This window comes from Argopecten irradians, chromosome 6, assembly GCF_041381155.1.
Source record: "Argopecten irradians isolate NY chromosome 6, Ai_NY, whole genome shotgun sequence".
NCBI classification, from domain to species: domain Eukaryota; kingdom Metazoa; phylum Mollusca; class Bivalvia; order Pectinida; family Pectinidae; genus Argopecten; species Argopecten irradians.
The window spans coordinates 4,306,884-4,322,244 of NC_091139.1; the positions used below are offsets into that span (position 1 = coordinate 4,306,884).

Here is a 15,361-nt window from a genome sequence, read left to right on the forward strand (position 1 = left end):
TTGAAACTTGATTATGAGTCGAACATGATGGTATACGAGATAGAGAAGCAGACGGCAGATCGCACAGTAACGACGTTAAGTAATTAGGAATTGCAGTAGGATACAGGTAATGAGCGTGTACGGGACCTGATGACAAAGGTGCCCTATCTGTTGTCTGAATCTCCTTACAGTAATTACTGGTCGCACAAGCTGTACCGTATAGGTATTTATACTTATGTACATACATCTGAATGGCAGTCACGTTCTAATGAACATAAAACCTGATTAATCCACAATGGCATAGACAAACTTAATATAGGACTAGGTATGTGGGTTCGATGGTGAATGGGGCCGGCTAGCTAAAGGAAAGGGGGGAGATAGAGATATTGATGTAAGATGGAGACACAGACTTAGGGACGAGAAAATGGAGAATAGGGGATAGTTTAGGAAAGGGAGAAGGATAGAAATATTGATGTAAGATGGAGACACAGACTTAGGGACGAGAAAATGGAGAATAGGGGATAGTTTATGAAAGGGAGAAGGATAGAAATATTGATATAAGATGGGGAAACAAACTGAGAGACAAGAAAATGGAGAATAGGGGATAGTTTAGGGACAAGAAAATGGAGAATAGGGGATAGTTTAGGAAAGGGAGAAGGATAGAAATATTGATGTAAGATGGGGAAACAGACTTAGGGACAAGAAAATGGAGAATAGGGGATAGTATAGTTTAGGAAAGGGAGAAGGATAGAAATATTGATGTAAGAAGATTAGGAAAAGGGGAAACAGACTTAGGGACAAGAAAATGGAGAATAGGGGATAGTTTAGGAAAGGGAGAAGGATAGAAATATTGATGTAAGATGGAGAAACAGGACTTAGGGAGAAAGATATTGATGTAAGATGGGAGACTTAGGGACGAGAAAATGGAGAATAGGGGATAGTTTATGAAAGGGAGAAGGATAGAAATATTGATATAAGATGGGGAAACAAACTGAGGGACAAGAAAATGGAGAATAGGGGATAGTTTAGGAAAGGGAGAAGGATAGAAATATTGATGTAAGATGGGAAAACAGACTTAGGGACGAGAAAATGGAGAATAGGGGATAGTTTATGAAAGGGAGAAGAATAGAAATATTGATAGAAGGAGATGGGGAAACAAACTTAGGGACAAGAAAATGGAGAATAGGGGATAGTTTATGAAAAGGGAGAAGTAGAGATATTGATAGAAGATGGGGAAACAGACTTAGGGTAGAAATAATCAAAATTTTTGGTTTCAGTAATACATTACCATATCTACTAGCAGAACAGAAATAGGGAGGATATAGGAAAATGGAGGAAAATGGAGAATTGAGAAACCGAAAATTAAAAGGGTTAAGAAAATGGAAATATTAGAAAAGATAAATCAGGATAAAGAAAATGATTATAAAACATTTTGGGAAAAGGGAGAATACTCTATAAGGCACAAAGAAATTGGTAGAACAAATGGGGGCTAGATGAGGAACAGAAGAGAAAACAGACATGGGCTGGAGGGGACATGGATATAGAAAGGCAAATAATATAAAACACAGAACATAAATACAGAAATAGGCAGATCAGGACACATAATGGGGTTTGGGGGAAAGGGGAAAAGGGGAGTGAGGAAAGTACAGAAACCTTACATGTGACATGTAATACCTTTACTTGTGTGTTTCTGTTCCTATTATAAACGTATCATATCTCTGTTCCTCACTTATGTCAGTTCTACAGTTGCTGTGGCAGAAACTGCTTCAGCACTTCAGAGCTACTCAGCAATAGGGCCCAGCGGAGTTACAAACAAATACAGGATGGGGATAAAATAAACAAACGAGAAATCTATGGAGCTTCAATGTCCAATTATACTGTGTGTAGCTGGGTAGATTTCAAAGCTTGTCAACAGTGGAGATAGGGCCAACAGTCACACGGTTCTTACTGAGGCAATTCCAGGATCTCTTTGGTAACCATTGGGCCAGTTGTGGTAACAGTTGGGTAGTTTTAGTCATAGAACAGCTGGGTTGGATGTTAGAGCAGTCTCAAGGACAGTTTGTAGATTCTAGGGGGTCTGCAGGTTTTAAATATCAATGAAAAATGACAAATGATTAAAATTGAGCAACACATATAAATAAATGTACACAGAAATGAAATATTTTTTCTATCAAGAGTAAATTGATGACAATTTTGGCATAAGCTATAAAATTGTGTGTATTAGGGGATATATCATGAGGATTTTAATGTGTTAGAGAGGTGTCAGATTAGAGGAGTTTGATGCTTTAGAGAGCAGATAAGAGGAGTGTGATGCTTTAGAGAGCAGATAAGAGGAGTGTGATGCTATAGAGAAATGTGAGATTAGAGGAGTTTGATGCTTCAGAGAGTTGTCAGATTAGAGGAGTTTGATGCTATAGAGAAATGTCAGATTAGAGGAGTGATGCTTTAGAGAGATGTCAGATTAGAGAAGTTTGATGCTTTAGAGAGATGTCAGATTAGAGGAGTTTGATGCTTTATAGAGATGTCAGATTAGAGGAGTTTGATGCTTTAGAGAGATGTCAGATTAGAGGAGTTTGATGCTTTAGAGAGATGTCAGATTAGAGGAGTTTGATGCTTCAGAGAGTTGTCAGATTAGAGAAGTTTGATGCTTTAGAGAGATGTCAGATTAGAGGAGTTTGATGCTTTAGAGAGCAGATAAGAGGAGTGTGATGCTATAGAGAAATGTCAGATTAAAGGAGTTTGATGCTTTAGAGAGATGTCAGATTAGAGAAGTTTGATGCTTTAGAGAGCAGATAAGAGGAGTGTGATGCGATAGAGAAATGTCAGATTAAAGGAGTTTGATGCTTTAGAGAGATGTCAGATTAGAGGAGTTTGATGCTTTAGAGAGCAGATAAGAGGAGTGTGATGCGATAGAGAAATGTCAGATTAAAGGAGTTTGATGCTTTAGAGAGATGTCAGATTACAGGAGTTTGATGCTTTAGAGAGCAGATTAGAGAAGTTTGATGCTTTAGAGAGATGTCAGATTAGAGAAGTTTGATGCTTTAGAGAGATGTCAGATTAGAGGAGTTTGATGCTATAGAGAATTGTCAGGTTAGAGGAGTTTGATGCTTCCGAGAGTTGTCAGATTAGAAAAGTTTGATGCTTTAGAGAGATGTCAGATTAGAGGAGTTTGATGCTATAGAGAAATGTCAGATGAAAAGAGTTTGATGCTATAGAGAAATGTCAGATGAAAAGAGTTTGATGCTTTAGAGAGCAGATAAGAGGAGTTTGATGCTTTAGAGAGAGAGGATTAGAGGAGTTTGATACTATAAAGAAATGTCAGATTAGAGGAGTTTGATGCTTTATAGAGATGTCAGATTAGAGGAGTTTGATGCTTTAGAGAGATGTCAGATTTGAGGAGTTTGATGCTTTAGAGAAATGTCAGATTAGAGGAGTTCGATGCCTTAGAAAGATGTCAGATTAGAGGAGTTTTATGCTTTAGATAGATGTCAGATTAGATAAGGTTGATGCCTTAGAGAGATGACAGATAAGAGAAGTTTATTCTTGCAATGAAAAGATGTCTTTAGGCAAAAGTATCTCTGTTCTTTTAGAATTTGAATTGAATTAAAAACCTTTGATCAGTACAGAATGTTCACATGATATAATTGATTCATGATTATGACTATCCTACGTACTTTTAAACTATAGTGATATTGAAAAATAAGACTGTATGTTTCTTTCTAAAAGTGTTTCTTAATACCAAGAGAGATAATGAAAGAATTTACAGCAACTGTGGGACTGAGGAGCCAACGTCCAATTTATGTTGTATTTATGGCAGTTTATCCTGCCCTGTACATCCGAAGGGAATCACTTAATTTTTCTGCTGAGTTGAAGTTCTGTCTTTTGCCCAACAAACAATTATTGTCCAAACCACTCATGTCAATCGCCAAATGAATTTTCTGCTTCCTTTCTGTTCGGCCTGACCTTTGCAAACATAGTTGACTAATGGCCGCTATTTTGATATAGATCCAGCCATGAGGGAAATTGGGAAAGCATGCCTGTTTTTACAGAGATCAATATTGTAAGCATCCATGTTTCGGCTACTAATGCTCAGGTTTGGCTAAGTGTAATGACGGGGTCTGAAATAAAGCTGATGGCCGCTTTGACGATGTATGGCCTGTATGAACCAGAACAAACTGTTAGGTATGGGTGGGCAACATTACAACTTCAAGGGTCTAGTACCAAGACTACCAAATCATGGATGGCCTATTAGAACTGTAAGACCAATACTGTCCATAGGTTGGTGGTTTTTCTCAGGGTTCTTCATCTTTGTTTACCTCTTAAACCAAACACATCTTTAAATAGCACTGACTGGTAATTGGTTGTTAAAACAATCCCAAGATAAACAAGCAAAAACAATCTCCATTACTTAACCATAAAATGTATGACCAGTTTAGACCAGTACAAGCTCTATATGGTCTTGGTGTCCTAGTCTACTATATATATATACTACAGCCTCAATGGTTTAGCATATTCCAACCAAAGTTACCATTTACAAATCCATGATCCATAACCAACACTATCACAACTTCATGTATTGATAGTTTTGTATGTTTAGTCTATTTTACAACTCCGAATCATGTATTGTCTATTTCCAACACAACCACTGCATATATGATTTACTTCTTCATATCTTCATAAATCTTTCTTAAATTTTCATAGAATACCACTATAAAATTACAATTAATTTTCCAATATTGATGGTTGCTTTAAAGGAAAAGACAACTCTTTCTTACACATGAAGGTGTAAAAAAAGGTCACAAATGTTGGACAATTATGTCTTCATTAATGTATGCAGCATAACTGTTGCGTACATTGTCGATGCCATCTTCAATTTTGATGCTGAAGTGTTCCTGTGATAATGCCTAAATAACACAATGAAAATACTTCTCAACAAATGCAATATCATAATTTTCTTCTAAGTATGGGAGAAAAATAATCATACATAAGTGTCAGAATAATAGGGATATCTTGGCCCTCTTATAAGAATTTGACTGATCAGCAGTCGGCAAGCCTTGGTATAAGATACTCCTGTAACAGACCCTTGTAAGATGATGATGTAAAGTGCTGCCCATGTAGACCCTGCCTTGTCTCATCACATCTCTCCCAGTCTTGTCCCATCCCTCCCACTCCTGTCCAATCCCAATTTGCGTCTTGTACCATCCCATTCTTATGGTTCATCATTTTTCAGCATTAATTAAAAATACTGATAAAAACTATGATAAAATCAAATTGTTTTCATCTTTGTAAATGACTAAACTAGGATTGACTATGGAGTCATTTCTTTTGGATCGGTCTTTGTGATTGGCCCATGTCTGGAGCTTGTCATGTATTTATTGATTGGTTGGACATGCTTAATACCACTCTCACTTTGTGTACGCCTGTTCATTTCACTTTCCGAAATCAACATGTGCCTAAGTGACTTAAATGTAGCAGTGATAAATTCCCATGGAGATCCTGCGTGGAGAAAGCGCATGGGACCGATGCATGATATTGTGTGCTTCCACGATCCCGATCAAACTTGCATACCGCTATCAGTTGCCGAAGCTCCAACCCTTCTGTGTAGGAGAAACATAATAATAAGACGTTATTGATCGTGCTGCTAAGGCCGATAAGCCCCTCGCGTGGATTGACTTTGCCCGTTTTCGTAACTCTTGCTGACGACTGGCATAATTCCCAGGACATCATAATGCTCGACCAAAGCCTGGGCTTTCTCAGCGTGACGATCCTGGCTATACGATAGCACTGGTAATCAATTACCTATATTATTGTGGAGACAATGGAGCCGGGGCGATGACTCCCACTATATAGCCACATTGTTACGTGGCAGTCGTAGGATTAAGGGGATTTTTTAAAGTAGAGAACCAATTTGTGATAAGAATGAGGTCGCTCCAAAAGGATTGTGGGAAGATTTTTTTTTTGAATGTTATCTGGTGCAGTGATCTTGCATTAGCGTAAGAATATGATGTAACATTTTAAATCAATATCACTATTGCTATTGTTTCTTCCACTAAACCCAGGCTTATACTGAACAAGAGTTAAAACACTTATCTCTGCTCACTGACATTTTAAGTGTCGCAAATTGCTTTACCAGATTAAATGAAATGCTTTTAAGTTTTGTTTTCTTTTAGGAGTGAATGAAAGCCTTTTCTGGTAAACTGCAATCAAAATAGTGGTAGAAAAAAGTAGTCTTCATCCTAATATTTCTTGGGAATTGCGTATCATGGGAGTCGCCAGTAAAATACGCTTCTTTAAGAAGAGGAAGTACTTTTTTTTCATAGTTATCTTGAATGTGGACAATTTCCTTTTGAATAATGATTAATTTCAATTACTCTCTCCCCTTGTATTGTCAGAAAATAAGGCACTGGTAGATATCCTATCATAAAGAAGGCCTGTTACTGTTTTTCGGAGAATAAATCTTGTGATAAAATGACAGTTGTCACTATTTTGCTTTCCTATGCCTGTGTTCCCAGCAATTCGAAAATTTAAAAAAATTGGTGGGCAGCGGTGGTCGAGTGGTGAAGATGTCTCGACATATTACCACAAGCCCTTCACCTCTGGGTCGTAAGTTCGAATCCCATTATTTCCTCCACCAACAAACTTTGCACGTCCTTACATGACCCTGGCTGTTAATAGGATGTTAAAAACTAATCAAACACAAACTAGAATTCATTGAAGTTATTTAATAACATCAAAAATCATGGATCTTCCAATTTGTACTTTTGATTATTTCTTTGATCTTTTTTGTATCAAAGTAAAATCCAATTATCATTTTTTTGTCCTTTTCATAAATAATAAGTCCAAGAAGTACAAAACAGTGGTACGCTTTGTTGAAGTAAAAAAATATTGCTTTTCAACTTGAAATTCTGCTTATGGAGAGTTAAGAAAAAATAAAAAAAAACATCATTAAAAAAAAACATCTTTGTCACATCAGGTAGATATGCATACGTTCCTGTTGATAATACTTGTTTTGTGCTGTCAATAATGCACACTCAGTTTGTAGAATGTTAGAGTATGACATACAACCATCTTGATGTGTCATGTGATTCTAATCACTCAGCACCTGTGCTGCCCTCTACAGGAGCTAATCAACACCATCGATTGATCTGACACGGTGGTGAAGGTTCATCAAGGGCAAAATCACACCTGTAAATACCTTTGATGATTGTGAAATGAAGAAGGAATCTTAGTGATGTTATGGTTATTTCTTACCTACACTTCTGGTTAATGTTATGGTTGATTTTAAATAATTACAGGATTCTATCCTGTAAAATAGTTACAGGATTCTATCCTGTAAAATAGTTACAGGATTCTATCCTGTAAAATAGTTACAGGATTCTATCCTGTAAAATAGTTACAGGATTCTATCCTGTAAAATAGTTACAGGATTCTATCCTGTAAAATAATTACAGGATTATATCCTGTAAAATAGTTACAGGATTCTATCCTGTAAAATAGTTACAGGATTCTATCCTGTAAAATAATTACAGGATTCTATCCTGTAATTTCAGTGTTCTATTGATATATTGTTGAATGTTGGCATGTTTGGGATAGCCACTGCTTTTCAAGTTACTGTAGAAATTAATGTGGTCTTTCTTGACTCATAAACTTCTACTGTCATGCAAACTTAAACAAAAACTTTTTTTGGTTATTCTGTTGAGAATTTTTCAATTTATTTCTGTTAGATATGATTTCAATAGTATAAGCTGAGAAATTTACTTTATTTTCACTAAAAGTAATGATTTAAATCTAACAAGCACCAATAATAGTTTTAAGACTTCAATAGAAACAGATTTTTTCGCCACTCATTGTTCCAAATTAGTCTTTGTTGGCAAAGTATATATGACACCCATGGATCCTTTGAGGACCAAAATATTCATAGTCACAGATTGGTCTTTGTGGGGACCAGAATGTTCATCATCCATGGTTCCAGATTGGTCTTTGTGGGGACCAGAATGTTCATCATCCATGGTCCCAGATTGGTCTTTGTGGGGACCAGAATGTTCATCATCCATGGTCCCAGATTGGTCTTTGTGGGGACCAGAATGTTCATCATCCATGGTCCCAGATTGGCCTTTGTGGGGGCCAGAACGTTCATCATCCATGGTCCCAGATTGGTCTTTGTGGGGGCCAGAATGTTCATCATCCATGGTCCCAGATTGGTCTTTGTGGGGACCAGAATGTTCATCATCCATGGTCCCAGATTGGTCTTTGTGGGGACCAGAATGTTCATCATCCATGGTCCCAGATTGGTCTTTGTGGGGACCAGAATGTTCATCTTCCATGGTCCCAGATTGGTCTTTGTGGGGACCAGAATGTTCATCATCCATGGTCCCAGATTGGTCTTTGTGGGGACCAGAATGTTCATCATCCATGGTCCCAGATTGGCCTTTGTGGGGGCCAGAACGTTCATCATCCATGGTCCCAGATTGGTCTTTGTGGGGGCCAGAATGTTCATCATCAATGGTTCCAGATTGGTCTTTGTGGGGACCAGAATGTTCATCTTCCATGGTCCCAGATTGGTCTTTGTGGGGACCAGAATGTCCATCATCCATGGTCACAGATTGGTCTTGGTGGAGACAAGAATGTTCATCACCCATATTCCCAGATTAGTATTGTGGAGTCAGATTGTTCTCTTTTCAATGTTTTAAATTGGCCTTTTATCCTAATTCCTCAACAAATTGGCCTTTTATCCTAATTCCTCAACAAAATCCGTTAAAAACCATGAGCAAAATTCACTGTGATTTGTGGTCAAGGTATTGTTTTAAAAGTTTTGTAGTAGGTCAGAAAATAACTTGACTGAAAGTAAACAAATTATGTAGAAATTAAAGGATTTATATAGAAAATAAAGAATTTATGAATAAAATAAAGAATTTATGAATAAAATAAAGAATTTATGTAGAAAGTAAAGTATTTATGTAGAAAGTAGATGGGTTACCAAGTAAATAGGTATAAAAGTACCCTCACTCAAGTTTAGTCGGATTCCAGTTGTTTGGAGTTCGATACATGTAAGATGGTTGAATGTGGATGATGTGATTCTTGCTAGGTGGCGGTTTAGTTGCTGTAGAACTGTACATTCTCTCAGCCTGTTTATTGATTTCCATGGCTCAAAAACAGTTACTTGTTTAAAAGGATTATGTATTATTGATAAAGCAGTAAGTGAGTATAGGGCCCATCGGGGAGCCCAGAACAATGCTTTACCCAGCCTTGTACATCAACTACCCATACATTAATATATTACAGCTAAAATCGTGTTTAAATAAATATCGTTTATAATATTTATATGACAAGTGTTTGTGGGTATTGATTATTATAGGCATTTCTAATGTTGGCAGGCATGTTAATGGTTTTTGGACGATAGTGATGAATGTCTCTATATACCAGAATGGCTACACCATGTGGGTATCGATTCTGTATTTACATTCCAGGGCCGAAGAAGAGGACGCTGCAATTTTATCATTTACAGTTGTAATTTTCCAAATTGTTTATGTTCATCTTTTGCTGCTCGTGTAGTGAAGACTTGTGGCGACTGTCAGGGTAGTACAGACTCAAAGTCACCATACAGGAGTTAGAGTCATCAATATCAGGTCTATATATCTTATATTCTGATAGGACACTAGGAATCAGTCTAGTGTACTCAACACCAACTTAACACTAAAAATACCATACCACATACCATTCCTAATACCACTCCTTTTACCACTTATATAATACCACTTATAATACCACTCCAACCACTCCAAATATATTACTTCTCTTACATTAAACATACCACTCCATAGATTATTCCACATATTACTCTTCCATATCAATATCACTCCACAAACCACTCCAAATATCACACATAATTAGTAAATACCACTCTTCATACCATTCCTTATACCACTCACATGTTACTTCTAAACCACTCCAAATTTCACATGTCCTACCATACATACCACTCCAAATACACTTCTAATACCACTCCCAATGACATCCTACTGCCACTTCCTTCAACTAAAAAATTCAGGACAGCTTACGAAAATGTTTTAATACCACTTTCCATACCACTACCAATACAATCCCCAAATAATACCTGAATTAATCCCAATTAAAACCAATCATCCTCTCCCAATTTCAATATCAGTTCAAGCTCTGAATAATTTCTCAGACCACTCCCACTTTACCACTCCTAAAATCTCTCCTGCTCTATTCACTGAAGAATCAATCAATTCTAACTGTATATTCCAACTGCAGCCTTTTGACACTTTTACATAATCCTTAGTAATCGAGTAAGAATCGGAAATAAGGATATCTTTATCAAGTGACAGATGTGAATACGATTGGTTTGGATATAACAAGTGTCTGTTGTGACGTAGACGCTATCCCTGCACTTCTATAGGGCTGAGATATAAAGAAGAATGGTTTATATAATGAAGATGAGTGTTATTGAGTAGACCAAACATTTCATATCAACCTGGGGAGAAATCGTGGTGTTTATACCAATCAGAGAGCTCGAGTCCAAATATTGGCACTCAGACCGCTGTGGAGGTACGACTGATTGATACAAAACCGATGGTAGTATGTACTTTATGTACCTGGATAAAGGTAAAGGTCACTTCTTAAGGTTTATTTATAAAGGTCATTTCCTGTCAGTAAAGGTCATAACAACTTTTAGTTACTTATGTTTATATTTACCTGGCAATAGAGGTCACCTATGTTTATTTTTACCTATTAATAGATTTAGCCATCTCGTTAGTCACACCTGTAAATACCTGTCCTTATAGATCATCTGTATTTACCTGTTTATAAAGGCCACTTCTATCTATATTTACCTGTCTTAAGAGACCAACTTTATTTACCTGTTTATAGAGACCACTTCTATCTATATCTACCTGTCTTAAGAGACCACCTGTATTTACCTGTTCATATTGACTATTTTTATTTATATTTACCTGTCAATAGAGGTCACATATCTTACCTGTTTATAGAGACCACCTTCTTTACTTGTATAGATATACATACCATCTCCCTATTATATTACATACCATCTCCCTATTATATTGAAAAAAAAATTGATGTATAACATCTGTACAGGTAATCTGTAAATAATTATTGTCATATCAATGGAATTCCTGTGAATTCTTTAGTTGGATAAGAAAAGACACAACTACATGAAAGGCCAATTAAAGTATCAGAGGTAGAAACTTTTATTGATGCCAAGATTCTTTGTGAATGGAAATGCTGGCATTTCACCAGTTTTTAAAAATAAATCTCTTCCAGGTGTTTAGATAATAAACAAGATCTTTTTATTGGAACAAAACGTATGCATTTTTTCTTTATAATAAAACTTGTGTTTCATAGACTAACTTACATGCTTTACCAAAATAATTTGATAAATGGGCTATCTAAAGTATGATAGCTGGTCCATGTTTCATGAACATTAACTTTAAGGAATTTCTTAACTTAAATTTCCCCCATAGAAAAGCATTACAAAAGTTAAGGAAAAATTCTTAAGTTAAGGAGCGTTCCTTAAAATCTGTAATGCTTTCCTATAGAGAATTTTAGTAAAGGGATATTCCTTAAGAATGTTCATGAAACTGGGTGATGCTCCCTGTGACTATAATTTAGCCTTAAGATGTTATCTTGGATGTGTAGTACCCCATTTTAAGGGAGATTACAAGCCATCAGATATACAAATCGCTTTCTCAATCATCGTAATTGTTCCTCTGAAGTGTGAAGTGTTTCGGCAGTCGACATTAAGACAGGACTATGATTTTGTGTTTCACGATGGTAAATATGGTAGTTGTTCTCCCTTAGACACATTTCTCTAATGCTTATTACAAAACTAACACCTTCCGTGTCAAATACTCTTCACCAAAAGATAATTTGAAATTCAGTAATACCCATCCACTTCACAGTAAAATGTCGGCTGACAGACTTTTGTTGGCTGACAGACTTTCGTATGTTTCGGTACTTGGGATGTAGTGGTGTATTTTTTGTCGGGCTCAAGTATTTTCAGAGTGATAATATTGTAGTTAATAGCCACACCCTATAAAATATCAGAACTATCAGAGATATACCTGTCTTTCAGTGTAATCTTAGTTTAATTGTTTTCACTGGCAGTTTGGTGGGGAAAAAAGGAAATAGAAGCGAATGTTATGAATCTTTGGTGCATTCTTTAAATATTTCTCTGTTGTTGCAAAGCAAGATAAAATATGACATCATTTGATGTAGTATCTCATCATGATGCAAATACGAAAACAAAAACAAAAAACTTTATAATAATGCAAAGATGAAAAAAATCGCACTTTTATCAAGAAACTGTCATGTCGGAATAGTTATTTTCTATTTTATGACAACTGATGCATGCTGGGATAGATAGCACTTTATTAGGGATATTAAGTGCATGAGAGAAAATCTGTTCACAATGATATAATATCCCAACCTTAATTCACGAGATGAAATGCTTTCAAAATATTAAGCCATGGATTTTAATTCTCAATGTTGATGACATGACATTAGATAGAATCGGAGACATGCTTTCAAACGATCCAAAGTTTTTGACCAATTTGGCACGGCCCTTGTATATTAGACTAGGATTTCGTCTGTGATGCAGCCATTTGTGGCTATGTTTAGATACTAAGTTCCCAATGCCAGCTGCAGTCTTCATAGCTTGGCCTGGATTATAATTGGTCAATGAAGATGAGTCATACTCGATATTGATGGTTAACAGTCGTGGCTGGTAGGCGGATCAACAACTACAGATACCAGTGTCCCTGAGGTAATTCTTTGGCTGGTGATGGACAACCCTAACTTTAATGTCTGTATTGTTGGATTTGTCATTGTTTCTTGCAATGCAAAATCTTTTGAAAAAACCGCTTTCTATTTTGACATTGTGCCTTAAACATTTGTTTCTTTAACAAATTGTCCTTGAAGGTTTATTAGTATGTCTTGGAGAAACCTGTCTCTTAATTTTGGCAATACAAGTGTCTCGAAAAAATTTGATATTACCCATCTTTAACAGTGTCCTTGAAAACTTGTCTTTCTTTCCTAATGCGTCTTGAAACACTTGTCTCAAAAGTGATGTTTTGTTTTTGAAAAACCTGTGTCTTTTACAGTTGTCTCTATACCTGTCTGGTTATTGTTTGCCATTCTTTATACCTTCTTTTGTTGTTATGTCTTCAGAGTATCTTTGATTATCTTCAAGATCCAGCTCTCTTTGTCATCTGTTTTTTCCAAAAAACCTGTTAACGTTGCCATTCATTGTTAATATCTGCTCATAGATCTTATATGTCTTTGCCAATGACTCTTGTAGTTGTCTTTCAAAAGGCAATTCAGAAAGAACTGACTCTCTTTGCAAGTGCGATTTCAAAATAACGGGGTTTGGCTTCCACTTCTTGAAAGATTTGAGAAGAATGTTGCATGTACATGTAAGATCTAGCTGTCTACTATTTAAATATGTCTTGAGAGCAAGTGTCTTTTTGTCTTGTAAAAGACACATGCATATATTGGTGTCCAATGAGTGGCTGTCTTGTATTTGTATAAGTCTCTATTTGTTAGTGTCTTTTCAAGTTCGCAATGTGTCTTGCAAAGACCTAGCTCTTTTTGCAAGTTTTGCTTCAAAATGGTTGGTTTTTGCTGGTGCCTCTTTGAAAGGCAGTGTTTCATGTAAATTCTGTCTCTTTTTAGATATGTCTTGAATAGAGAGTCTCTTTTTTGGCTGGGATCTCTTGAAACCCTTATCTCTTTGTCTGTGTCTCACGAATGGCTATCCTGTTTCCATTATAATTGTCCCGTGGTAGACTTACTATGTGTTTTATTGATCTTATTTGTAGGTTTTTTCAAACTTTTACAAAGCAGATCATTGGAAATGTGTACATATAGCTTCTTGAATGTCAACATCATTACAGCTGTGCACTTGAGACTTGAAATAAACTTTTCAATTTTCTGTTTGCTTGTCTAGCGATAAACTTTTGAGTTGTCTGTTTATTTGGCTCAAAATAAACTTTTGAATTGTATGTAGTTTTTACCTTTTTTGTTTGTTTTTTAAATTTTGTCAAAGTGAGAAGCTTAAGGATAGAGATTAAAGTACAACTTTTATTTCTAGTTAACTTTTCTCCATTATTGTGACCTTTAAGCCAGAGCAGAATCCAAACATATCTACATCCTATTTTTTCCTTACATTTTTTCCCCTCTTGAGTAAAATTTTCCAATTTGTTCTTGACGATATTGCAGACTGCAGAATCTATGGCCATAGTTTCCAACAATTGATGGCATTTTGAAATGCAATTTTAAATGGCTTAATGCCGTCATGCAATGGCGTCTGCTCAGTCAACCGCATTTATTGGCATTGTTGAAATATTTCTTGAGATAGCATTGACCAGATGATTATTTGATAATGTCTTTTCTAACAAAGAGCATATTTCACGTCTGTGTCGGCAGTGACGTTTTACACTTCCGAGGCCTTAGAAATAAAATCCATCTTTTTGGAAGAGGACATCTCGAGACTTTGGATTAATTTGATGTATTACTTGATCTTCACAGTCAAATGCTATTCCTTTTAATTATTTCAGCAAAGCTGGAAACAATTTTTAAAGACAAAACACCGCTTGATTAATAGCTACAGACCCTTAAAATTTTTCCTACAATCTGTACAATACAGTCTTGCTATAGAACTGCTGTGATTGTAAGTTGAATACTGTATTTAAAGACTTTTGAACTTGTTGGACAGATTTTTTCCTTTATACAAATCTAAACATTTGGCTTCCATTTTTTTTTTCTTTTTTCAATTAAATTTGAAAAAATCATATGATTCTCAACAAATAAAATTAGAAATTGATCCATATAGTTAAACATTTTTATGAAGTGTAATTAATGTTCTCAAAATTAAAAGTTAAATTTAGATTTCATATTTTTTGCTCATTTATATATAGCACGCATTTCTTCATTATTGTTTCCATAGAGTGTTGTATTTATCTTATTAAAAATATGACAGCATTAATGGAGAGAATATGATGGAATAATTGTTCCTAAATAGGTTGAGAGATCAATATTAACACTGTCCTCTTTATTGATCTCTGTAATTGGCTGTTTACCACGGCCAGGTGTTTGTTTGTTTACTGTAAACGGCGCCAGCCAATCCCCAGTACCTAAGGAGGCCATTGTTAGGCCTGTTGAGAAATAGTAAATAAATAATGAGGAAGCTTCTTCACCAAGTAGGAGAGAATTAGCCCATCTGTTTGTGTTCATGGTCTCCCTCCCATTGCTGTGTCTCCCCCCCTCCCCCTCCCTCCTCAAACATCTCCTTCTGTGTCTCCCCCTCCCCCTCCCTCCTCAATCATCTCCCTCCGTAGTTATGTAA

At 36.0% G+C, this 15,361-nt stretch overlaps 1 protein-coding gene across 1 annotated transcript; it reads right to left on the reverse strand.

Moving 5' to 3' along the window:
• Positions 1–7,823: 7,823 nt before the first annotated feature.
• Positions 7,824–8,618, reverse strand: LOC138326157 (uncharacterized). The gene has a single exon (XM_069272285.1). It carries the CDS (start codon positions 8,616–8,618, stop codon positions 7,824–7,826), a length of 795 nt encoding a protein of 264 aa, XP_069128386.1.
• Positions 8,619–15,361: the final 6,743 nt, after the last annotated feature.